The 26,002-nt window shown below is 39.3% G+C and overlaps 3 protein-coding genes across 9 annotated transcripts; all 3 read left to right on the top strand.

Moving 5' to 3' along the window:
* The first annotated feature begins 1,573 nt into the window (after window positions 1–1,573).
* LOC147856732 (blue-light photoreceptor PHR2-like) lies at window positions 1,574–6,020 on the top strand. 2 transcript variants are annotated; one of them, XM_087328349.1, is made up of 4 exons: window positions 1,574–2,842; window positions 4,310–4,554; window positions 5,382–5,474; window positions 5,583–6,020. In XM_087328349.1, the coding sequence occupies exons 1-4, from the start codon at window positions 1,673–1,675 to the stop codon at window positions 5,656–5,658; spliced, it is 1,584 nt and encodes a 527-aa protein (XP_087184475.1). In that variant the 5' UTR covers window positions 1,574–1,672; the 3' UTR covers window positions 5,659–6,020. The 2 variants fall into 2 exon arrangements, with proteins under 2 accessions (XP_087184475.1, XP_087184476.1); XM_087328350.1 differs by having other exon boundaries at window positions 4,316–4,554.
* Window positions 6,021–8,491: 2,471 nt separating this feature from the next.
* On the top strand, window positions 8,492–12,524 carry LOC147856733 (Transducin/WD40 repeat-like superfamily protein). Its single transcript, XM_087328805.1, has 9 exons — window positions 8,492–8,671; window positions 9,717–9,924; window positions 10,033–10,128; window positions 10,275–10,349; window positions 10,432–10,542; window positions 10,635–10,726; window positions 11,504–11,588; window positions 11,696–11,819; window positions 11,966–12,524. Exons 1-9 carry the CDS (start codon window positions 8,553–8,555, stop codon window positions 12,220–12,222), a joined length of 1,167 nt encoding a protein of 388 aa, XP_087184931.1. The 5' UTR covers window positions 8,492–8,552; the 3' UTR covers window positions 12,223–12,524.
* A 1,730-nt stretch (window positions 12,525–14,254) lies between these two features.
* On the top strand, window positions 14,255–25,663 carry LOC147856734 (N-terminal nucleophile aminohydrolases (Ntn hydrolases) superfamily protein). Of its 6 annotated transcripts, none has more exons than XR_015530576.1 (12): window positions 14,255–14,395; window positions 15,187–15,237; window positions 15,315–15,453; window positions 17,439–17,523; window positions 17,654–17,738; window positions 17,964–18,044; window positions 18,763–18,930; window positions 19,017–19,168; window positions 19,508–19,628; window positions 25,258–25,373; window positions 25,497–25,570; window positions 25,614–25,653. XR_015530576.1 is itself a non-coding variant. In XM_087328223.1 (12 exons), the coding sequence occupies exons 1-11, from the start codon at window positions 14,255–14,257 to the stop codon at window positions 25,566–25,568; spliced, it is 1,200 nt and encodes a 399-aa protein (XP_087184349.1). In that variant the 3' UTR covers window positions 25,569–25,570; window positions 25,614–25,663. The 6 variants fall into 6 exon arrangements, 5 of the variants coding, with proteins under 5 accessions (XP_087184349.1, XP_087184348.1, XP_087184350.1 ...); XM_087328223.1 differs by having other exon boundaries at window positions 25,269–25,373; window positions 25,614–25,663; XM_087328222.1 differs by lacking the exon at window positions 25,614–25,653 and having other exon boundaries at window positions 25,269–25,373; window positions 25,497–25,607.
* Window positions 25,664–26,002: the final 339 nt, after the last annotated feature.

Genomic DNA, 26,002 nt, shown 5'->3' on the forward strand with positions numbered 1-26,002 from the left:
CGTATAAACAAGTTTATTGTAGTTTAATAATGTGTATATTCCTGTTCTTCTCTATTGTGAACTAGACAATTTTTCTTCTTACTTGCTATTTAATTTATAGTTGATGTAGAGGTTCCCATTTGGGTTGGTTTGGCTACCAACTAATGTTGGCACAAAGGAACAAAGGTACACCACAACATGAAGCCTTGCGCTCACTCAAAAGGTGGCATAAAGCTACGCCACACTATTATGGTTTTTATATATTCTTAAGTGTCTTTTTGGATTTAGAGTAAAATTTATATCATAAAATTTACCCTAAACCAAGTGTATAGTGTAAGTGTTGTATATCAAGCGTGCATAAACTCTTGGATGGGATCATCATCAATAGAACAATATGCCACTTAGCAACACCAAGTTATCATGTAGTGCTCGACATTTAACGCCCCTTGCTCGACGTGAAAATAAATGCCCCCGAGGTGAATGAATAGGAAGTCACCAATGATGACAACATGAAGCACCCAATCATCAAACAAGGGCGTCGGGTTCCTACTTACGTGACATATCAATCACCTAGTTGCTAGGATATCATCAAGAATGAAGGCCCATTGAACTGCAAAATAAACAATGGACTAATCGTTTGACGCACTCAAAGCTCACATAGGGAAAGAGGGAGGGTGCTTGTGAACACTACACACATTGGTATGAGTGGCAACCAAGCAAACCAACAAAATAAGTGTGAAGTTGTCCGCCATAGTTATAAGGAGAGCTGGATTTCCAACGCAGAATTGCATAGTGGCCGAAAATGCCTTTAGAGACAGAGTGGCTCGATACCATTCACGCTCTTCTAGTTGAAAGCGGGTGTTTGGGCAACACCGAAACCGATGCGGTTTGTTGGCATTGCGATGGACGGTTTCACACTAGCCCATCATATGCATGCGTGTAACATCTATAAGAGTGAGTGAGAGAGAGAGCCCAATACCAATGGAGAACAAGGAGTGCAACCTGCCTAGTAGTTAGGAGTCGGTAACGGCTCCGCTCAAGCCTTAATCGAGCCGTTAAACTGTTTTAAAACGGTTCAAGCTTGAGCTTGCAAAACTAGTTTGAGCTCAGTTTGGCAAAGCTCAAGCTTATCTAAAGCGTTTTGGGCCAAACCGGTTTAGTGTTCAACGGTTCAAGCTTGAGCTCAGTTTGGCAAAGCCCAAGCCGATCTAAATCGTTTTGGGCCAAACATGTTTAGTCTTAATCGAGTTAGTGTTCAACAGTTCAGGCTTGAGCTTCCAAAACTAATTTGAGCTCAGTTTGGCAAAGCTCAAGCTGATCTAAACCGTTTTGGGCCAGACCGGTTTAGGGTTAATCGGTTCGGACAAACCGGGTAAGGCTTAACCGGTTTAGGAACCGGTTGGGTTCTAAGTTTGAAAACATGCGAAGTGGTTTAAGGCTTAACCGATTTGGTGTGGACAAGGCCAAACCGGTTAACCCGAAACCGAACCGTTTGTGTGTTTGAAGATGATGAATCTGAAGAAGAAGAAGAACTCTCTAGATTGTGAATCCAGCCTAAAGACTTTGTGAAGGTAGAAAATGGATGGCAGGGAAACCACTGTAGTTTCCATGGAAAGTTGAAGAAGAAGAAGAAGAAGAAGAAGAAGAAGAAGCAGAAGCAGAAGCAGAAGAAGCAGCAATTGTAGAGGTGGCCATGGCTATGGCCAACCCTTTCACTGACCTAGACCTCCTCATGGATCACAACACAAGCTTTGCTTCATCAGGTTCCATGTCTCCTTCTTCACCTCCTCCTCCTCCATCTAGTTCTGCTCTTCAATTGCTTGACCCGGAAAGCTCCTCCGCTCTCGTGGATTCCTCATCTATGTCGTCGTCGCCTGTATCATCGTCTTCTCATGCTTCTTGCCATGGTTTTGCTACCCTCTCCTTGGCTCTAGGCCCTGCCATCTCTCCTGCTTTTCTTTCTAGCCCTAACCTTATTGTGAGACCTAACCCTAACCCTAATCCTTATAGGCGCCCGGCAAATCCTCCTCCCTCCTTCCCTTCGCAGAAGAGAAGCATAAATCCCAGTGCTGCTCTCATGCCGGCCATCTCCGCCGCCGCCATTTCCTCTCAGGTTATCACTGAAGGTATCAGGAAAAGCAGCACCGAGAGAAGCAAAAGCATGAAAAGCAATACTGCCTTCCCTGATTACCAGAAGCTTCTGGACCTTTCTGGAAATTTTAAAGAACCGGACAACGGCCCAGCCGTCCGTCAGTCTTCTATTGTGTGGTTCCGGAATGATCTCCGATGCCATGATAACGAAGCTCTCATCACTGCTTCCAAAGAATCTATATCAGTGCTTCCTGTCTATTGTTTCGACCCTCGCGATTATGGGAAGTCTACATCAGGATTCGATAAGACAGGACCTTACCGAGCAAAATTCCTTCTGGAGTGTGTATCTGTTTTGAGAGATAATCTTAGAGAACGTGGCTCAGAACTACTGGTGAGGGTTGGGAAGCCAGAAGAGGTTTTGGTTGATATTGCAAAGAGCATTGGGGCTGATGCAGTGTATGCAAATCAAGAGGTTTCTTGTGAAGAAGTGAAGTGTGAGAATAAGGTGTCTGCTGCTTTGAAAGAAGAAGGAATAGATATGAAATATTTCTGGGGTAGTACATTGTTCCATATTGAAGATCTTCCATTCAAGCTCGAAAATATGCCAAGTACTTACAGCGGATTCAGAGAAAGTGTTCAAAAGCTTGAGGTTCGAGGAGCTTTAGAGTCTCCCAAACAACTTAAAGGTCTTCCTTCTCTGGGAGGACTGAAGCTCGGTGACATTCCTACTTTGCAACAGTTGGGCTTGCGGCCTGTTTCTACACCAAAACAGGTATTTTCATAGTCTTTAGAGAGAGATAGAGAGAAAGAGAGGAGAGAGAGATATCGTTAGAACATTCCTGAACTCAGGATTTTTAATCACGTTCTCCTGCACTTCTACGGGTTAGGGTTTTGATGCTTATAATTATAATTAGACGAAGGAAGAGGAGAAAATTTTGTACCTTAGGTTTTCAATCCCAGGTCTCTTCATCTCCAGAAAGACCTATTCACTCTAGGTTGGGGAAGAAGCAGCATTCAGTTATTTTCTCTATCTCAGCCCCCACTCTAAACCCTCGGGTAGAGAGAACCTCACCATCCAATTTTTAGTTGCAATTAGCTCTTTCTTTAGTGTGAGCAAAGAGCGCGAAAGTTTAATGCGATTGTGACATGCTATGAGTGTGCATGTGTGTGTAGTTTTTAAGTTTTCAGGAGTTTTTTCCTTCAGTAAGTGATCAAAAGAGTGAGGCAATTGCTTTCTGCCTGAAAATGGAAGGAGCCTAAGGATTATTAATCATGTTCTTCCTGACCACTAGACGAAACATGATTACCTATTGTGATTACTGTATGGTTAGTTATAATAGTGAAAGAAGTATTTCTTGCCTCCAAATGTGGTATAAAGTCTAGGAAAAATGGACCGCACACTTATTTATATTGATCATGGCATCAGGAGGTCTTATATTAACTGTACAAGAACCAGTCAGACTGCCAGGTAGCATAAGTTCCACATGCTATTATGCTTTAGTTCAGTTGGATCTTACACTTATTTGTGGGTGTTGATCCCGTGGCCTTCCAGTATTGTGTGTGAGAGAGAGAGAGAGAGATCAAACAGGTATAGATAAAAGGGATGGTTGCCTGGCAATGACTACAAGGTTGTGTCAGCCTTGTTCATTCCACTGTGCCATCCAGCTTGGATATTCCCTGGTTGGCCGCTTGATAGAAAATATGGCATACCTCTAGGGTGTAGTCGATACATCTGAAACTCCACCCAACAGCCTTTACCTCATGTGAATGAGTTTGTTCACCATTCGCTGCTACTGCCACATTTTCTATGTTTATGTGGATTGAAACTCAAAATACTCTGGCTTTGGATCATGCTAAATTTTAGAACTCTCCGCAATATATAGTTTCAGACTCGATTTACTTTGCACTCTTCTGAAAGTTTTGTCGATCATTATTATTACATAGCTAGCTTTAATCTATTAGGGTTTATATTACATCACAATTGTTCACCATCTAACAGTAGCCTTGTTTAACTTAAAAGATCTGTACTGATAGTTAATTCAGTTTGGCTATTGCTCTGTCTTTAAGCTTGTCTTGGCATGCTTGAGCTAGGATTTGTTTAGATATGTAACATATTTATACTATGATATCATTTACTCTGTTTAGATAGGCAAGTGATATGATTCTCATACTGTGTTGTTCAGATGGATTTGTAACATGATCACTGACAGATCCATAACTTTCTTCTGAATTGTTGCAGCAGCAGGATGGACAACCAATGGTGGCAGCAGTGTCTCTGGTTGGAGGGGAAGCAGAGGCTCTCCAGAGATTGAAAAGTTTTGCTCAAGATCACATGAAACAATCTAAAGGCAAACCTTTTGCCAGCGGCGGTTATGGAGAAAGCCAATATGGATCAAATTTCTCTTGCAAAATATCACCCTGGTTGGCCATGGGCTGTCTTTCACCAAGACGTATGTTTGAAGATCTGAAGAGCAGCTCGAAAAGGTAATGAAACCATATATTGTTTGGTATGTGTGCCATGTGACTCTAGATTTTCATTTTCCGGCAATGAGATTATGTTTCTCATACAGTACAGTTAGCATTCAACATCATTGTTAAGTGATTTGGCTTTAGGAATTTATGTTGTTTGTTATCTGTGCCATTTGACTGTCGGATTTTTATGCTGTTTATTGTATGCAATTTGGCTGTAGGATTGTATTCTAACTGTTATGTTGTGTATGACTGCAAGGCAACTGTTTGAATAAAGGATGTTGTACTATCTTAATTCAACAATCAGGTTTTATGCTGTTTGTTTAGGATTTGCATACTATCAATGCAGCAATTGGTATGAATTGTGCCATTATATTGTCTTTAGTGGAAGTAAAAAGAATGTTCACTTTCTTCATTAGAAGTTAGTCTAATAAGTTACAGAAAACAGGTTTTGTTGTGCTCTTTGTATTCCTTTTTTTGGGGGAGACTTGGGACTGGGGTTTCAAGGTTTATGCTGTTTGTTATCCATGCATGCGGTGTGTGGATTTAGTGTTTGCAATGCAATGAATCATAGTCATGCCCTACTCCGCAATACCCTCTGTGGAGCATATGGCAACGACTATATTCTTGTTTTGTTAAAGTTGAAAGGATAATGTTTATCCGTTGCATTGCAAGTTTCTCTTTTCAAGAGTGTTCTCCATATGCTTCTCTGTACATGATGAGTTTATCTACTTAAAAAAAGAGCGTGTTTTATTCCCTCTTTATATTACAAGTTTGTCTAATAAAGAGAGTTTCTGTACGATCTTCTTCCAAATTCTTTCTTTGTGGTTCATTTGATGCAGCGGCACCTCCATATCCGCATCTGGAGAATCCACCACAAATGATAATGGATTGAATTGGCTTGTTTTTGAGTTACTATGGCGTGATTTCTTCAGGTATTCATGTACTTTCAACTATATTATAACTTGATCTTACTTAAAAACAAGTTGATTGCTGATATAAAAACATCTTATTGTCTCATTCTTGAACATGCTTGCTGACAGATTTATTACAAAGAAGTACGCAGCTAGTAAAGATGGTGTTGTCGCATCTCCTGCCACAGCTGCATTGGCAGTTTGAAATGGCAGTTTGAATCAGGGCAAAGTAAATTAATAGCCTTTCCATTAGCATGATGCTATCATGCCAAATTAGATGAAGAGCAATCTAGCCTTTGCAACACATCTTTGTTGGTTAATCCTCTAGTGTTGGGACTTCTCTTTCTCTCTTTATTGCATGTTAAGAAAGAAGATCATCGCCTTTATCTGAGAGTCCTTTGCTTCATTGCATATCTCTTAGATAAGTAAATGAGCTTAAGCTCATGTTGATAAACCTAACTTGGTTAGGTCCTCAAAGTAGAGTATTCGATACAAAAAACATAATTGTTTTTTTGACATGTCATTATCTGAAGGTTCTTTCGTAATATTGATTGTGATTGGATTCAAGTAGAATTGTTTGGTTTCTGGCTCATAGTAGGTGCACATGCCATTGGGATGTTTCGTATATGCAATTCACTGTCAATTACAAATGCAGTGCTTTTATGTTTGCATGACCTATTACATTAAGACAATGGGTGTTGCCATCTATTGGCTTTAAATCTAGTAACTCCTTTGAATCAAAAGACATTATGAAGGGGGAATGTCCACAAAATTGGTCTGAGCTTTTATGGTTCCCATCTTGTTGACAAAAGGATTGGATTGTTTATCTCATGCCATGTTTTAATTTCTTCAAAAGAACTTAGTTATATGGGAAATGTACATTTCTGCTTCTTAATCACTATTGAGAGATATCAACTGCATGAACCTCAATGTGTTTGAACTTCTTGTACGTGTGAAATTTGGCCACATTCCATTACAAAAACTTGAAAGATCACATTGAGATATTGCAAGGACACAACATTAGTGATTTATGCTATGTTGATAAAAGGGCACAAATCTTATGATGGCGTATGTTGTAATAACTAACCTTTATTAAGGAAACAATCGGACTGAATGTAATTACTTTGTTCGTTTCAATTAGTTGAAATTAAAGCATACCATAGACGACAAACTAGATTCTCTTTAATTCCAACATGTAGTTGTGGTTAGAATCAGATTGATGTTGAAAATCTGACTTTGACTTGGAATACACTAAATCCCATAAATTTGGCGGTGATGGTTCAAACACATGTTGTCTTCCTCTTACAATCTCATATGCTTATTATTGAAGTTTTGGGTAATCAACCAAGACACTTCACAACATATTTTAAGGTGTATGGTTTCCAATCACATATCAAACTTGTATTGAAAGGGCATATGGAAACAATGCCTTAGTAGGTGCATTTGTTTCATTAAAAAAAACAAACAATTCTATTTGAGTTTCATAGGAAACTCTTTGGTAAAACCACAAATTTTAAGATTTTATTACAATTTTTATGTTTTTCGGAATTTTTTTTTATGAATGTTTCCAACATGCAAGTTAAACCATTTGACCCATATTGCATTGAATGATAGCACCCTTATATGAATCAAAACAATTGGAATTTACCTTGCTAATGGAAATTCCATATTGCTAATAAAATGATGAAAATGCTAATGTATCTATCAAAAAATGTGAGAATGCCAAACATGGTTACCATATTTGGCTGAAATGCCACTCCGTTCGTTCTTCCTACAAGTGTCAATGTCTAATGTTGGCTCAATGACATTATCATTGCAATCCTTTTTTTCCCCAAAAAAACTCCTTCCATCTTATGAGGATGTTATATACAAATCCCCGTAGGGATGCGATAGTTCCATCTTATGTGGAGGCCCACTAACTCAAGAAAGGGAGAGGACGAACATTGTTGTCTTTCGACTCCATTGGATCCGCCCGTGAGGCCATTGTATTGGCTCTTTAGAGTGGCTACAACTTCACTCCATATCTCCTGCAATAACGTTGATTGATGCACAGTTTGATTGGAAAAGACCCGTCTACACCGTTGTTTCCAAAGAATCCAAAGAGTTATTGGGTTGATAAATTCCAACACAACTTGAGCTTGACATTGATGGGAGTTGAGTGGATATTGTCAATGGTGGAAAACAAAATCTCTTGTGCCTTTATCACCAACGTTATCCCCTCCTCACAGTTTTTGTACTGGTCAATTGAGTGTGTCAAATCTTTGCAACACAGGCTCTCGAGCAGTCCTTATAAGAAGAACCATGTGGAAGACCCTTTTGAAGGGCAGGAACTTACCTTAGGCAAGACGTCTCTCTTGGCAACCCTTGCCATTTCCTTATAAGAAGAACCACGTGAAAGGACCATTTGAAGGGCAAGAACTTATCTTAGGCAAGCCGTCTCTCTTGGCAAACCTTGCCATTTCCTTATAAGAAGAACCACGTGAAAGGCCCATTTGAAGGGCAAGAACCTATCTTAGGCAAGCCACCACTTTGCTTGGGTTGACGAGGTATTGAAACGTGTAGGTTATTCATAACGAGGGGAGGCCGAATCGTGATTCGTGCAGTTGCCTATTGCTAGCTTGCTTAGCCTAATAGGAGATCCAGATTTTTCATTGTGGGTACACATTTTACAATGAAGGATTAATCAGCGTGGTTAGAAGCAAAAGCAAACAAACAAGAGCCAAATGGAGCTCAATTAGTGCAGATAGGGAATGACTAGGTGGTATATGGATCTGGTCTCGACAAACAGCAATTAGCAAGTGCAGGATTTGGGCTTGGGATTTACGGCTCGGAAAACATGAGATCATAGTCCAAATGTGTTGCACATTCGCAACGGGAATTTCGGGTGGCCGGCTATCATTTTGCGCCCAACCAATGTGAGAGTAGCTGATAAAACCATGGTCTTCCCAGGTCTTGCCAGGCCAAGTCTCTTGTAGAAAAATACATACATATTGATATTTATATCATCATTTTGAATATAGCTCATTTTCCTTCCCTAATTAAAATTCTTCTTCTATTTCTTCTTCTTCTTCTTCTTCTTCTTCGTCTGCTCAGGAAGCCATGGATATCGAGCAGCCCGAACCAAAACACAGCAGGAAACGCTTCAACCTCAGAAGGTCCGTCCAAGCCAGCTTTGGCTCTCCTGAAGATCCAGACTATGTCTTCGACATAGCCTCTAGGTAGGCACCTCCTCTCTTTCTCGTAACCCCTATCTCGATTGCTGTAGGGCATGGAATCAATTGAAGATCTTCTACCATGCTCTAACAGAGTTGCAGAGGGTTTCTTGAACCCTGCAAACTTTTTCAGATGTTTCAATTGTGAAAAGGAGCTTTGTATGATCCATTGTTGCACATATTCAGTGCAATGATTCATTCATGTTCTTTGAAAATTGTTGTAGTAAGGCTTGTGCTAATGCATGAATTCATATGCATTTCCTTTTCTTCATATCAAAAGGCATGGATTTATGTAATTCACACATTGTTTTGAAAAAAACGACATTCCTTAAGTGCATGGATTGGGACATGTATATGATCATCTAGACATGGTAAGGTTTATATATTTTAATTAAGCATCATTGAGTTTCTTAACTGATCGAGGGCTAATAGTAGGTCACAAACCCACTCTTTGAAACCTAAGGAGAGTTGATGATTTAGTATATATACACAATCACTCATGTTGTATTCTCACATGGTGAATTATCCCCGAATGCTTATACTTACTTGAGCTCTAGTGTTGTCATCACTATGTATATCCTTTAGCGTTTTTATCTACTGTTTGTATTACATGTCACATGGTAATTGTAGTTTTGCTCATCTATCCTTTGACAGTTTGGAGATGTTAACAATGTATTAGGGCTGTACCTTAGTGGTGAGCCAATTCTAATTCTTGCACCCGAGTTTAAATCTCAATATATGCATTAATTTCCTAGATGCCACTGTGGAATACAAGGGGTTGAACACATGACCTTCTTGTCTTCGCTGGACAACCTTACCAACTGAGCTACAACTGTCTGAGCTATTTCTCGCTCTTGATTTGTTAAGTGAATTGTACAGATGGTGTTGATGTCTGGGGATGTTTTTGCTTGATGTGTACATTGTGTAGACGTCATATGCTAAGTCATTTTTCAGTGGGAGTTTTTGATTGAATATCGAGGCGATTCACTTCAAATTTCCATATTTACACGACATTGCAAAGACAAATTATTACTTTGTGAATGCATTACAGCTCAGACAATGCTGTTATGGCGGTGTCATTATCGATCAACACAATAAAATTGTACTCTCCAGGGACTGGCCAATTTTTGGGAGATTGTCTTGGACACACAAATACAATAACTGATGTGCTTTTTCCAGATCCAACGACGCCCCATTTGTTTTGTTCATCATCAAGTGATGGTACAGTAAGATATTGGGATATTAGAACTCGACAAGAGGTACTTACATATTTTTGGTGCATGCAAGAAAGTGTATATTGATATAGGCTTGGTATTGGTGGCAGTTCTTTTGTAAATTCAGATGTGGTACTTGTTCTCTTTCATCAGGTTAACATGCTCAAATCTTATGAATCTCCTGAGATATTCAGCGTTAGCTTTGGAGGCTCTAGTAATAACTTAGTTGCTGCTGGCGGCAAGTCTAAGGTATAATAAATCCTCTGTTATATGATTGTTTGCAAGGAAGATTCTCCAGTGTAGGTATTCCTTTTGTACCATGGTCTATATATTTCTGCTCACAGAGGATGGTATATATATTGTGTGTGTGAAAAGGCATAAATAGGGTATTGCAGGTGCTGTTTTGGGATTGGAGGACAAGGAAAGAACTGGCATGTCTTGAGGAGTGTCATATGGAGGATGTGACACAAGTAAGTATTATCGATGATGATTTATGGATAATTATATTTGTCATCGATTATAGTCATAGAGATTAATGTTGAGTGGCTCTAGGTTCGCTTTCACCCAATCAGGAAGGAGAAGGTCGTGACAGCATCGGTTGATGGGCTCATGTGTGTGATTAATACATTAGGGGAAATTAATGATGACGATGGACTGGACATGGTAATACTTTTCTTGCGCTCTCCAATATTCTTTTACTGAGGTAAAAAAATATGGCTATTAAGCTGCAATGTTACTTTCCATTACTGGTGCAGGTGATGGGTGTAGGGACTTCTGTGGGGAGGATTGGCTTTTATGGACCATCATATGAAAAATTGTGGTCCTTAACTCACATTGAAACCCTGAGGCAAGTCTCCAGACTTGGGCAAAAAGGCATTCATATAAAATGGTTATAGGAAATTGATATTTCATCGCTATTCGTATTCTCTTTCCCTCAAAGGTATCACATTATATTATTTCGAATACATAGATTACAAAGATGCAAATTACTATCCCATGATCACATCTAAAAATCAAAACAAAGAATAGACATAGCTTTGTTATAGGAGAAGAGTATTTCATTGATGTTATTATTTTGGGTAAATGGGAGTGTATTATACATAGATTACAAAGGTGCGAAGCACTATGTCACATGGCGACATGTTAAAATCAAATCAAATAAACATAGACAGTATATCTACTAACAAAATGTGAGCTAACTAGGCGAGAAAATCAGATGTTGAGGTTGATCGACACTACTAAATTGTGTATATGGGGGTGTGTAATACTCGCAGCAATATTGTGTTTCATTAGATGAAGAGGTAGTAAATGACAAGAGAAGTCATCGCATGGAAGAGGAGGAGAGAGAATAAGTGATGGATATCATTACAAGAGAGAGGTCCCCCTAAGAAAAAATAGTGAGGAAAGAGGAAGAGAGAAACTAATCAATGACAGAAGTTCTTCAAGAGAAGGAACAAATGAGTAAATGATGTAGGAATCATGACATGGGAGCTGGAGATGGAGTTAAAAGGCAAAATATCACAAAAACGATTGAAATCATGGCATGAAGATAACCAAAAAGAAAAGGAACAATAGACATTTTCAATGTATATTTTTTAATGTGGCTTACGTTTTCTGAATGCAGCATATGGGATTGGGAAGAGGGAACAATACTAGCGGACTTCAACGATACTCGAACCAAAGCTTCTTCAAATTGGACACTTCCACCTGTATCTTTCCCTAACAGTGCAAATCAGAAAAACTATATCTCATATTGTTTCTAATGAAATTTTTTGATTTGTAAGGGCTTATCTGAAAATTTCTTCATCTCATCCAGGTTGACTATCTTGTGCAATGCCATTATTCCCGTGCCGCTGAGAGTCTTTGGCTCATAGCTGGCAACAATTCAGGGTTGCTCGGATACTTCCCATTAAGTTTTAGCACCAGTCAAGTGAATACAGGTTGTGAATCTCTCACATGTATATGTGTGTGTGAGTATAGATCTTATTTTCATAGAGTGACACATGGATCCCCATTTTAATTTAATTCAAATCAACCTAACACTAATGCAAGGATATTTCCTCATGAAAAAAATGAGAACAATCAGGTGGAAATCCAGGGATGATAGGGCCAGTGAGTGCAGTTCTTGAAGGTGGTCATACGAGCGTTGTGAGGAGTGTTTGGTCTCCTTCAGAGAGTATGGCCACATCTCCGGGTTTGTTTTGTTGGACTGGTGGTGAAGATGGGCGTTTGTGTAGCTGGTCAGAGGGAGATGAAGACATTGATAAGAGTGGAGGATGGGTCTCTAGATCACTTGTTATGAAGAAATCTCATCGTCACAAGGTAAGGTCCAAACCATATTGATCGATGCCAATGAACAAATGTCTTTAAATTCACTTTTTAGCTCCTTTAAAATACAACTAAGCCTTGGTGTTTTGAAGTGTCCTAGTTTGTTTGTACTACATGATATGATGTTGACCCAACTCAAAACAATTCAGAAGGCATTACAATATATAGATATAATGAGCTTTTCTCTGATTTCTCAAAGACGCAGCAAATCTTCCAAGTTTGGGTTATTACATGATTGATGTTGAACTTTTCAAATATGAGCATGTTAACTTGCAGGAGAGTTTCCAATGAAAGATATTCATTTGTTGTATCGTTAACACTGATGTTATTTTCCTATGCTACACTCATATGATGATTTTTTAGCAATTCTGAATAATTCTCGACTAGGGCATTCTAATTATTCATGAAGAACCTTTTGGTTCATGAGAAAACATGAGTGGTGTCCCCTCAATAAGATACTTTTATTGCATTGCTGAGGAAATTTGAGTTACAAAGCATAACAAGATCATGCATATTCACATGTAAAAATGTATAGTCAGAATGAGGCTATGAAAGGGGATTAAGTTGGCAACAAGGTATGTGAGATCTATGAAGTGAATGAAATTGGGAAGGTTTGTGAGATCATTTTTCTATGGCATGTCCTTGGCTTGTGAATTTGTCGTCCACGTATTATATCCTTGCTAACCTTTGTGACAATATGATGATGATATACGAGCATCCATAGGGAGGCCAACATGAAAGTAAAACTGTGATGTATGTGCATACATGTATATATGTATGCATGTATCATGTATGTATTAGCGAGGTTAATGAATGAAATGCGAATTATGTCGTGCTTTTACACATTCTAGTATTTGATCACTTAAAAGAGTAAACTCCCCTGCGAAGAGGACAACACATCTTAGTCTTACGAAACACGGATACAAGCATTGTAAACAAAAGCAAGCAGTAAACCTCCACATGTACTATAATTTGCACTTAGTAAAAGTTGAAGTACTACCCATGATATATGACTGCCCTTGTGTAGGTAGTAGGGTGGTGGTATGGCTAACTCAAATTCGACAAAATTTGGACTAAAGATGATGAAAAAACACCTTGCTTCCCCCAAGTGGTAGGCATCAATGAACGCATTGACACATGCACCAACAATGCCAACAATTGTCCTAATGTTAAAACTACAACAAATACATTAACAGGAACATATTGATTTGACACTTACATCGACAAGTGTACTTGTGTTAAAAACTACAATGAATACATAAATGATCATTGACAGTCGAAATGTGTGTGCCCAGACCCCTTGTTGGAGGGGGGGGGGGGGTGAAGCAATCCATGCATGATAAGGAGCCCACAAACGTTGAAATTGTAGCAGGTCTGTTATTGATAGGTAACATGGATATGGAATGTCGATCGAAACGTGTTGACAAGCAAAGTGAACCATGCCAAACCACACACATTATGTACAACAGAATTATTTATTAGAGATTGTCGTGAGAGCACTTTAATAATAATGATTATTGATAATAGTGATAAGAGGTTGGCTACCCAAGGGGCTTCCGTTTTACTCAAATGAAATACTTATGAAGAAGAAGAAGAAGAAATATATGGAGGAGGAGAAGGGTATTTGTTGGACAAATACGATTAAAATACGTACGCGAGAGACATACGTATAAAGTACATGTACGAAGGCGTGAGAAATACGTATAAAGTATGTATATACGAAGAAAGCAGAAGAAGAAGAAGAAGAAGAAGAAGAAGAAGCAACGTGACAGGAACGAAGAAGCAGTGGGAAGCAGAAGAAGAAGAAGCAGCAGCAGAAGAAGAAGAAGAAGAAGAAGAAGCAGAAGCAGCAGAAGAAAAAGAAGAAGAAGCAGCAGCAGCAGCAGCAGCAGAAGAAGAAGAAGAAGAAGAAGAAGAAGAAGAAGAAGAAGAAGAAGAAGAAGAAGAAGAAGAAACAGAAGAAAAAGAAGAAGAAGAAGAAGAAGTGGCGAATGAAGGAGCAGCAGCAGCAGAAAAAGAAGAAGTAGAGTAATTTAAAGAAGAAGAGATGGATGAAGAAGAAGAGATGAGAAGGTCTTTCTTCGTTGCAGTTCACGTCGGTGCAGGATACCACTCTCCGAAAAATGCTTCGGTTTATCGGAAAGCTATGCACGATGCCTGCCTCGCCGCAGCTTCTGTTCTCTCTCAAGTAAGTATACTCTCTCTCTCTCTCTCTCTCTCTCTCTCCCCCCCCCCCCCCCCCCCCCCCCCCCCCCTTCTTCTTCATTCACCCATATTTTTTTCTCTCTTTCTCATTTTCCTTTTCCTTTTCTCTCTCGCAAGCATTTCATGCATTTGAATAAGCAGATAACAAGTATATATGTTTATGTATCCTCTCTCTCTCTCTCTCTCAAAAGTTTCATGTATTTCAAATACACACAGGCATACGTGTTTGCACGTTTATACATATCTCGGAAGGATTTAAAAAAAATAAAATTAAGAGAACACGTCTCTGTCTCTAGAATGCTCATGTTTCTCAAATCCTCAGACCACATGGGTGTAAGAACCGTGCAGTCCTTGAACGCCACCGGTGATTGATCTTCTTATAGTCCTATATGTGGGTTGTCTCTAGTTTCCAAGCTTATTGAAGCTGATGAGATTTGCATTTTTCTGATGAAAATTTAAAATAAATGCTGAAATGTAAAAGTGGATGGTACATTGAGGTATGATGAATATGAAGTTTCCAACAGTGTTTCGAAGGAGGATGTTTCGAAAGCAATTGACTGACAGTTGCTGTAGTTGACTTCAAATATCATCCATTTAAAGATGGCCATTTTGGTTGCCTAACATATTAAATACATTTAGTCTCTTTAGACTTTAGAAAAAAATACAATCTCCTGTTTTTTGTTTATATTAATGTAGAGGAGCAACCAACTAATATATAGTTTAGACGATCACTATGCCTAATTTTAGCTTTATTTCTCTGGGCCATCATAACAGGACTCAGGAACAAGTTTTGACTCGGCGGTTGCAGCTATTAAGGTCTTAGAGGTAATTATAAGAAAAAATGCTCAAAATTAGACCATTTTATATAGAACGTAGAAGTCTACATTCCAAAACTGAAAAAGGTAATGTTATTACTACAGGACAGTCACATCACAAATGCAGGCACAGGATCGAATCTAACAGAGGATGGAATTGTTGAATGTGATGCAAGTATCATGGACTCGAGGACTAATGCTTATGGTGCTGTTGGAGCGGCACCTGGTACTCGTCGATCTTGAAATAAAGGCAAAAATACATAAATAAGGGCAAAACTCCAAAATGCACAATTTTTTCATTATTTCCCCAAATGCCCTTCATCAACCCCCCATCTCGAGCAATTATATGGTCCATCCATCCCCTTCTCCTCTGTCAAAGGTTGCTTGGAGCATTTTAGAAAGAAGGCGAACCTAGGGGCAGTTGGGAATTTTTCCGAAAAAATAACCCTGTAATGGAGAATGGTTCAGAAAATAATCCCTACATTTAAGAATCTCTGATTTTCTTCTACTTAAGAGTACTATAAGTGTACAAAATTTCAAAGCAACTTCTAATCAGGATTCATGGCTTTGCGTAAACTAAACCATCCCTGCAAGTAAAAATCAGTTGTGGTTAGTAGTCAAATACAGATGCATTAAAAAAGGCAAGAAACACGATATATGTGAGCTATCCTACCATTAATGGCATCCTGACTGACATATCTTACGTTGGTCTGTGTTAAAAAATAGTTTTTATGGTTATCAAAATGGCCTATAAAGCCAAACAAGAGATTACATCGTAAAATGTTGTCTCATCTTTGAGACAAGCAAATCAAAATAAATTTAACCAAGTAGAAAAGTAAATAGAAATAGAATTAAGATATGACTGAAGAATCTTGTCGTCTATATATGTAAGATTCTCAAGTCAGATAGATTATACTTTTTATCTTCAAAAGATCTCTAGTATAGGACGATCTAGAATGGAGAGGTCTCCAAAGCAAGGGGGAAGCACCTGCAATGGTGGGAGATAATGGCCTTTATTTGTCGATGACAAGGGAAGTGAGATCATGGTCCACAAGGCCGGGGATTATGTGCATGACAAATTGCTATTGCCCGATCTATTGTAACCCCTTTGCTTTTCCTAGTGTGTAGCCCTTGATTTCCTTGTAGAACGAGGAGTGATGGGGCTAAAGGAAATTGTGACTGCTCTTTGTTGATGAGCTTGTATAGCGGCGTTGTCCAACTTCTCCCTGTTTCTCTTTGGTTTCAAGTAAGTAAAGGCCCAAGGACCATTGGTCCTCATTTACCATTGCCTTGCGTACTAGGGCAAAGCCTTGCTTAAAGAGGCAAAGTTATATTCCTCGTCTTTCATAAAAAACAAGACAATGACAAGAGTCTTAGAGGAGTGGGGACAGTGCATTTATGTTTATGCCATGTGACTCGCCCATTGTTGGGTTTCGCTATACCAACAACGAATATCTCCATGTTCAGCAAGTTGTTTTGGAGACATAAGTGTCAACTTTGAATTCTGTTGTTTAGGTATCTCCCAAAGCTGTTGGATACTGGTCACTGATCGCAATAGGGCCTCGATGATTATTTGGCCTGCTCCAATCTCTGCCGAGATTATATCATTCAACACCAATGCTTTGCTCCTTCTCATGCAGGAAATCATCTTTCCAGTTATTTGCCTTGTAAGACGTGGTCCCTAGGTTTATACTCCATAGAGGAGTTGGTGTGACAAGTATAACAAATGGCTACAATTTTAGTTTGTGGCTCTTGGAACTGCAAATGAGCACATTGTCTTTCAAGAACACCAAGGGCTGCATATGCATGAGAAAGTCGAGCACAAGCAGCCTCCCAAAAGGAGAACCAAGGCCTTTTGAATGTTACTCTGAGGTATGTGTGGGATCGTGTGTACGCAACCTTGTTGGTTCTCATCTTGTTATCAATGTGTACATGGTGTTAAACGGCATCATTTTAGTTAGAGAGAATCTGCTGATTGCGCATTACTAGAACAAATTTCTATGAGAACAGTATATACGTCCATGCATCTATGCACAGACATATGTGTATACACACACTTACATGTATCTCAATGTGTGTATACATATTTATGAAATCTTAGGACCATTTCAATGATGAACTTACAGCTTTCAAATCTTAGGACCATTTGAAATTCTAAGTGTTTGTAGTGTTGAAATTGCAACAATATCACTGCCTCTTTGATATTTTCAGGATTGCAGAACCCTATTCAGGTTGCAGCTGCTTTGGCGAAGGAGAGTCTTAGAGGATCATTGTCATTTGGTCGTATCCCCCCAATGTAATGAAGGTTAATGGTATTTCTATGGAATGTGCTTAATAAATTGCTCGATTTTTAGAATTCACATTTAGGAATATGTGAAGAAACTCATAGTGAAAAGCTTATCTGAAGCTTGCCATATGATTTCCAGTTTTTTGGTTGGTGAAGGTGCGAGGATTTGGGCAAATGCACATGGATTAAAGACTGCTTGTGACCCTGTTAAACAAGTACAGAAGGTAATATTGATGGTGATTGTGGAGACAGTGCAGAATGAAGACCAATACGTCTCTAAAAAGTTGAATTTTTGCTATGTGTCATCATGATGTACTCATAGTTTTATGTTCATTGGAATTTTGGATGCATTCGTCTATGTACATGCACATCACAGGATTTTCCTTGTATTTCAGCTGCCATCATGATCTATGTAAGCCTGATGTAGTCCTATGATGGACCCTGTCTAGGATGGTTGGTTGGTTACTAAAAGGACATACCAACAATGGTTGAGTTACAAGAAAATGCTCCAGATGGATTCAAGTAGTCATGTAAGTGATCTGTTCTGGCTTCAGTTTTGCGTGCAGAAATAATAATCTAGTTTGGAACTTCATGAAGTATTGTGTCTGTGGAATAAGATCATCGCATTATCCAGAATGACCTAAATGGAAATTGTTGCTGATGTTTTTTTTTCTAACCAACGGTGGATACTACCTATGTGGAATTTTCCATATTTGTATGAAATGCGAATGGAAACTGTGTGTAATTAGTAAGCATAGACTATTCTACTGTGACAAATGTACATATAGGATTTTGGAAGTTTGGGATTTCTGCTTTTCAGAATACAGAGGACTTGTGATGTTGCAGGGATGGTCACCCTTTCTGGCCCAGCTGTTTCTGTTGTATGGATTCTTTAAGGTGTTGGGGCATGCCAAGACAGAAAACATGTCTTACTTTCCTTGACTATATGTCTGTGTCTTCAAGAGGAATCATCTTTGATTCATGTATACCTGTATCGACTACTCCTAATAATCAATTAAGTGAAGTAATCTTTTAATCTAAAAAAACAACACCTAGCAAGCCACATTTGTTATTGAATGCACAATGTGATGAAGATCAGTATGCAACTTTCGTAATCTGCTCAAGGTGAAATAATGTTGCTATTTTTGAAGACAAGAAAAACATGACTTTTGAAATGTCCCCAAAGTTGAAACAAAATATTAGGAGAATAAAAATAACGAGTTTGGATATTGGATTTTCTGTCTGAAGGTGATTCCTCCAAATAAAAATGTTGAGTGCTCTGTGGAGGGTGTAGAAAACATGCATTCCTCTACTAGTCATAATGAGGGAGCAATGATGGATACTGTTGGAGCCATCTGTGTAGATTCATTTGGGAACATAACAGTGGGATCATCAAGTGGAGGTATAGCAATGAAGGTTAGCCAGAGCCAGGCTGTATTTCAAAATATTCACCATTCAGTAACATTCATGCTAATTGATAGGGGAAAACCTGTATATTCTAGGTGAAAGGACGTGTAGGAGTTGCTGCTACCTACGGTTCTGGTTGTTGGGCACAAAAACATGGTGCATCTGCTGTGGGTTGCTGTGTAACAGGGGCTGGTGAGCATATGATGAAGGGGCTGATAGCATATCACTGTTGTTTGTCGATATCAAAGTAAGAACTTGTTTCTTGGAGTGGTCTTTGAATGCTGTATTTATGCCTTTATATTTTCTTGTTTGATGTTATGTTTAAGGATCTGCTGGTGCCAATGCAGTCTGCACCTCAATTTACTCAACCTTATAAATAAGGAACTCAAAAGTTTCAAAAGTTTCTGTTTCCTTCATTCACTATTTCACAATACTTTACGCATTGTGGTAAAAGCTGAATGGTTTTTGATATTTATTGTCACTAACCATTACCATTTCTGTACAACATAAGTTTGAGAGTGTTTATTTGGTATTTCTAAATTACAATGCACATGGCAAAACTGCACCTTTTAATTTTGTGTTACAGAATGCAAAGGGATCCAACAGAAACATGTGTAGAGGTATTAACAAGTGCTCTTGCGGAACATCTTCCCAATCCAGATACATCTGGTGGACTTCTACTCGTAGAAGTAGATGATGCATCGGCAGTAAGTCATCTATTTAGGGAAATATTATTTTATTTTTCTCCCCTTTCTCCCATGCCATGTAGGTGATTTCTATGTACATGTGGGGCAAGTCCAACTTTGCTAATGTATGGTCTTTCCTTATTGAACAAAACTCTCTGATGCAGAGATTCATCTAAATAAAATAGTTGATGGAACCATTTGTTTGAGGAGACTATTTATTTATATGTGCAAGTTCTTTTATACTTTCCTATTGATGAGCCATCATATGAGGTCATTTCGAAAAAAAATTGGGTTTGGTATGCAGCTTATGCTTAGGCTTGATCCTCTTCAGGGTCTTTGATATAATTGTTGGAGGGTGGCAGCTCCAGCCCTGCACTCTCTTTCATATTTATTATCTTTGTACTACATTCTCTCTTTTCTCAGATTCTTCTCTCTCTAGAATCTGCAACTCTTTAAATGCCTTCTCTCTCTAGAATCTGCAATGCTTTAAATGCCTTTTCTCTCTTCTACCTTTTCCAAGATATTCCTAGTTTTTTGTACCTGTTTGGTAGTACAAGAGTCACTTAACTACCAAACAGCCATTTCACCCACATTCCCCAATTTTGTATAAATAGGCTATACCAGCCTCTTTTGTATAAGTTTTCATTTTCTTTTTTGCTACTTAAAACAAGCTCTATTCCTTGGCTGTGTCTCTACTCTTTGCAACCATTTTTTCTACTGCTGTCTAACAGCCTTCTCACAGCTTGGCTGTGCCTATTTTGTTTTAAGTCTTCCGCTGCTGCTATTAACAGCTTTTCTCACATGGTATCAGAGCAGTGAGGTCTCCATATCCTCAGCCTGATTTTTTTTTGCCAAAGAGCACACAGACCTATCTTCTTTTATCCCTCCCTCCCAACCCTACAGAGGAGGCTCTTCTGTTTTCTTTTCCCCTTATCTGAGCCTCACCTAGCATCTAGGGAGAAGTAGAAAGACCCTGAGTATCTACTTACAACTGCTGTAAATTGTCCAGCTGTAGCTCAAGAGGAGGATATCCATGGCCTCACATGCCACCATTGTTTCATCAACCATTCCCCAACTCCCCAAAGAATCCATCTTGGATGGGAACAATTACTTGGATTGGGAGCTACAAATAAAGACCTTGCTACAATACCATCGTTTATGGAATGTAGTCAATGGTAGTGACAAGAAACCACCAGTAACTTCATCCTCTTCAATCAAATCAGTTGCTGGCTCATCTAACGCTGAGATTGAAGCTTGGCTAGATAAGGATTCTCGTGCTCATGCTTTCCTCATGTTTAATATTAAACCGAGCATCGCTCGTCAATTTCAAGATAAAGATGACGAGACAGCCAATGAACTATGGACAGCCATCAAAAGGAGGTATCATCGAGCTAATCATGCTCAAATGATAGCTATTGAAAGCCAACTAGCAAATCTCAAGATTCATGACACTCCCAACATCATGGATCAAATAACGGAATTTGTCACTCTCCAAAAGGAACTAGTTTCTTTGGGAAGCAAGTCCATTGAAGTTGAGTTTGTGCATCGTCTAATGATAAAGTTGCCTGAGTCATTCTCAGCCTTTTGTGACACCATTTCTCTTCTTCCCAACACACCTGACATGAATACATTTCTTGGTATGCTACAAGATAGGGCAACAAGGAAGAAAAGTGCTCAAACTTCCAATGAGACGCTTCTACATGCGACAAGTAAAGGCAAGTGGAAGCAAAATGGTAACTCCTACAACAAACCCAATCCAAGACCGCCAAACAACCCAGCTTACAAGGAGCTCACTTGTCATTATTGTGGCTACAAAGGTCACATTCAGCCAGATTGTCGGAAAAAGAAAAGGGACAATGCTAAGAACTCTTCTTCTACCAGAAATCAACCTACACCGAAATCCAACTCGGCCCACTCAGCCAAAGAAACAGTTTTCCTTGGCATTGAGGAACATACTTCACATTTGGCTGGACCAACTACTTCAACCATGGATGAGTGGTTAGTAGATAGTGGTGCCACTTCACACATGACCTATGACAAATCCATTTTGCATGATGTGAAGCCTAGCTCTTCCCAAATCTCTATAGGAGATGCCTCAAGCATTGAGGCTTCATGTGTGGGTAATGTGGTTCTTGACAATTCTTCAGGTGAAGAACCTGTCGTTCTTCAAGATGTGCTACATGTGCCTCGCATCTCTACCAACCTACTTTCGGTTTACAAAATCACCAAGCAAGGTTATGGAGTCTACTTTGATAGCTGAGTTTTGGAAGTGATTGACACCAACAATCTACAAATTGTAGCTAGTGGCACACAAGAAGGGGGTTTATATCGCCTAAAAAGCTCCCATAGTCCCTTGGAAAACTCCAAATCTCATCTTCTTCATCTTCTTCAAGGCTCTCATGCCTTGGTGGCACAAGAAGATCCCACGTTGTGGCATGCTAGGTTTGGTCATCTCAACTATGATTCTCTTCAAAAGCTCTCCTCCTCCCAACTAGTTGAGGGTCTTCCTATTTTCAAATCTCCCAATACCCCATGTGTTGCTTGTCTTCATGGCAAGCAACATCGAGAGCCTTTCCCTCATGAAGCCACTCACCGAGCAACATCTATCTTGGAGTTAGTGCACATGGATCTTTGTGGTCCCATGAAAACCACTACTCTTGGTGGTGCACGCTACTTCATGCTTATAATTGATGACTTCTCCCGCAAGGTTTGGGTTTATTTTCTTGTAGAAAAATCCCAAGCCTTCGCAAAATTTCAAGAATGGGTAGCTCCCGTGGAGAACGAGACATCGAAGAAAGTTCGAAAGATCAGGTCGGACGATGGTGGAGAGTTTATCTCCAAAGCTTTCCACCATTTCTGCTCTCAACGAGGCATTGCTCGCCAATTTTCTACACCCAATACTCCTCAACAAAATGGAGTCGTGGAAAGGAAGAACCGGACAGTCCAAGAGATGGCTCGTACGATGCTATCTCAATCCGATCTTCCTCTCTCGTTTTGGGGTGAAGCTGTCAACACAGCAGTCTACATCATCAACTGCTGCCCAACAAAAGCAGTTGCTAGAATGACGCCTGAAGAAGCATTTACAGGTGTAAAGCCCTTGGTATCTCATTTTAAAGTCTTTGGTTGTGATGTTTATGTTCACATTTCAGATCATAAAAGGACGAAATTTGAGTCCAATTGCATTTCTTGGTTACAACACACAATCTAAAGCATACAGGTTATGGGATTTAGAGTCAAAGTCCCTAGTCATATCTAGGGATGTTCATTTTGTGGAGTCTCAGCCGGATGACTCTAGGATTTTACTTGAGTTCATGGTTGAAATCCAAGCTCCTCTGGAATCTCCTATTTTAGACGAAGATGTCTCATCTTCAAGCCCCCCATCTCCTCCTACTCAATCTCTAACTTCGCCAACAATTCAAACCTCTCCCTCAACTCCACTTGTTTCCACTCCCTCTACAAACCAGCTTCCACCACTTCCCAAGTGGCTTCAAGCCACCATTCGTGATTCTCATCTCTCCGATGCTGAACTTCATGAGTATACATCTGGTTCTCAAACACGTAAGTCACAACGGCCTCTTCACTCATGCAACTTTGCCTTATTGTGCACTGTTGTGCAATCAAAAGAACCCACAACAGCAAAAGAGGCCCTTGTTCTTCCAAAGTGGAAAGCAGCAATGGAAGTTGAACTTGATTCCATTGAGCGGAATCATACATGGGAGCTGGTCCCACGGCCTCCACATCGACAAGTCATTGGATTGAAATGCAAATGGGCCATTTTTCAAATGGATGTCAAGTCAACCTTCCTTAACGGTGACTTGAAAGAGGAGGTTTATGTTGAACAGCCTCCACGTTTCGAGATTTTAGAGCAGAAAAACATGGTCTACAAGTTACACAAAGCCTTGTATGGCTTAAAGCAAGCTCCCAAAGCTTGGCATGACAAAATTGATAGCTTCTTTCTTTCTCTTGGGTTTCAAAACTGTAATGCTGACAGCAATCTCTATGTTTTTTCCCAAGATAATTTGCTTTGCTTGATCATATTATATGTTGACGACCTTCTAATTACAGGGTCCCTTGCATCTAAAATCGAGGAGGTCCGCGCTGACCTCAAAACAACCTTTGAAATGACTGATCTAGGACTTCTCCATTATTTCATAGGTATGGAGGTCTATCAATCACATGGTGGTATCTTTCTCAGCCAACATAGGTATCTCAAGCAGCTCCTTGAGACCTATAGCATGACAAATTGCAAGCCACTCTCCTGTCCAATGGATCCAAACTCAAAGCTATCTCGTGAAGACGATTCTCCCATATTTGAGGATATCACGAAATATAGGAGATTAATCGGGTCCCATCTTCACTTAACTTATACCAGGCCTGATTTGTCCTATAGCGTGAGTATTCTCAGCCAATTCTCAACTGCTCCAAGACAAAGTCATTGGCAAGCAGCTATTCGAGTTCTTCGGTATTTGGCCAACACACTCGACTATGGTCTATCTTTTAGAGGCGGCATTGAGCTTGTTGGCTACTCAGATGCTGATTGGGCAGGTGATATTGATTCTAGAAGGTCCACATCTGGCTATTGTTTTATGTTAGGTTCAGGCTTGATTTCTTGGAAATCGAAGAAGCAAAACTCAGTTTCTACTTCATCGACGGAAGCTGAATATCGCGCCTACTTGGATACTTGTTGTGAGTTGCTATGGTTGATGCAATTGTTTTCTCACATTGGTGTTTTGCAAGCCTCTCCTATTGCAGTTTTCACCGACAGCCAAAGTGCACGTGCCTTGGCACATAGCTCAGCATTTCATGGTAGAACAAAACACATCGAAGTGCACTACCATTTTGTTCGTGACTTAGTGAAATCACAAGTCATCAACTTGGCATATTGCCCTACTCAAGAAAATGTGGCTGATTTATTTACTAAGCCACTTCTAAGGCAAGCCATTGATCAGCTCCTTGATCGACTCAATGTTGGACTGCCGTTCTGGAGCTGAGAGGAGGTGTTGGAGGGTGGCAGCTCCAGCCCTGCACTCTCTTTCATATTTATTATCTTTGTACTACATTCTCTCTTTTCTCAGATTCTTCTCTCTCTAGAATCTGCAACTCTTTAAATGCCTTCTCCCTCTAGAATCTGCAATGCTTTAAATGCCTTTTCTCTCTTCTACCTTTTCCAAGATATTCCTAGTTTTTTGTACCTGTTTGGTAGTACAAGAGTCACTTAACTACCAAACAGCCATTTCACCCACATTCCCCAATTTTGTATAAATAGGCTATACCAGCCTCTTTTGTATAAGTTTTCATTTTCTTTTTTGCTACTTAAAACAAGCTCTATTCCTTGGCTGTGTCTCTACTCTTTGCAACCATTTTTTCTACTGCTGTCTAACAGCCTTCTCACAGCTTGGCTGTGCCTATTTTGTTTTAAGTCTTCCGCTGCTGCTATTAACAACTTTTCTCACAATAATTTCAGCTCAGACTACAAAAGATTTTACATATGGTACCATACTTCCCAGGGAACATGCATAGTTTTTAATTTCAGCTTTCATTAACGTGGACACAACTTTGGGAAGTGTACTAGTAAAGATTGTTGGTCCCGTGAGTCATGTGGCTCCCTACAGACATTGATATCATCTTTCTGCATTTTTTATTAACTAAGCTCATTAACAGGGCGAAGAATATTGTGGGCATATTAAATCTGTCGAAGTGGCTGCGTCATTTGGAACTACATCTTTTGGAATTGGATATTTCCAGAGCTCTATGACAAAACCAAAGGTGTATATATAAAGCTGTAATGTTGATTTGCCACTGAATATTGTATATTTGACATTCTATTTCTAATTTTCATCATAAGATTGTTTTCTTAACATTATTGATTTTAGTTAATTCTTTCTGCAGGCTACAATCTTGAGACAGCCTTGTGACACCCAGAAAAGGATAAGCCATTTCTCCACATCTTTTAGATTTTAATCGTAGTACATTTAGCCTTTTTCCAAAACTTGGTTCTTTTTGCGGGCTACAATCTTGAGACAGCCATGTCGTACACAGAAAAGGAGATGCCATTTCTCCACATATTTTAGATTTTAATTGTATAACATTTAGCCAGATCAGTGAATAGCATGATACTCCTTGAATGTAAAACAGTTATGAGATGACCTCTCTTCATATATACAGTTGGAATTTGTAAGATATTTCTTGAGTTCTAAGATGATATCTATCTTCATATATACAGTTGGTACAAGGGAAGTACCACCTCATTTCTCGTTCCTTGTCATTTCTCATTACAGGAAATTCACAAGGTATATAACTTGAACTTTTTGCATGAGTTTCGTTTGATATTAGAATAGTCTTATGTTACATGAGAAACAAATTTCTTCTTACAAGTAAAGAAACTATTTAAACAA

This window comes from Azolla caroliniana, unplaced genomic scaffold (assembly GCF_043228905.1).
Source record: "Azolla caroliniana isolate FFs.n. ecotype wild unplaced genomic scaffold, voAzoCaro1.0.p SCAF_12, whole genome shotgun sequence".
Taxonomy (NCBI): Eukaryota; Viridiplantae; Streptophyta; class Polypodiopsida; order Salviniales; family Salviniaceae; genus Azolla; species Azolla caroliniana.

Excerpts from the sequence above, each read along its gene's own strand:
- LOC147856732 (XM_087328349.1), top strand. The coding sequence starts at position 1,673 with ATGGCTATGGCCAACCCTTTCACTGACCTAGACCTCCTCATGGATCAC. Across the intron at positions 4,555-5,381 it reads CTGAAGAGCAGCTCGAAAAG|CGGCACCTCCATATCCGCAT; the intron begins GTAATGAAACCA and ends CATTTGATGCAG. Across the intron at positions 5,475-5,582 it reads CTATGGCGTGATTTCTTCAG|ATTTATTACAAAGAAGTACG; the intron begins GTATTCATGTAC and ends GCTTGCTGACAG.
- LOC147856733 (XM_087328805.1), top strand. The coding sequence starts at position 8,553 with ATGGATATCGAGCAGCCCGAACCAAAACACAGCAGGAAACGCTTCAAC. Across the intron at positions 8,672-9,716 it reads GTCTTCGACATAGCCTCTAG|CTCAGACAATGCTGTTATGG; the intron begins GTAGGCACCTCC and ends AATGCATTACAG. Across the intron at positions 10,543-10,634 it reads ATGACGATGGACTGGACATG|GTGATGGGTGTAGGGACTTC; the intron begins GTAATACTTTTC and ends TTACTGGTGCAG.
- LOC147856734 (XM_087328223.1), top strand. The coding sequence starts at position 14,255 with ATGGATGAAGAAGAAGAGATGAGAAGGTCTTTCTTCGTTGCAGTTCAC. Across the intron at positions 18,045-18,762 it reads AGATGGATTCAAGTAGTCAT|GTGATTCCTCCAAATAAAAA; the intron begins GTAAGTGATCTG and ends TTCTGTCTGAAG. Across the intron at positions 25,374-25,496 it reads GCTCTATGACAAAACCAAAG|GCTACAATCTTGAGACAGCC; the intron begins GTGTATATATAA and ends TTCTTTCTGCAG.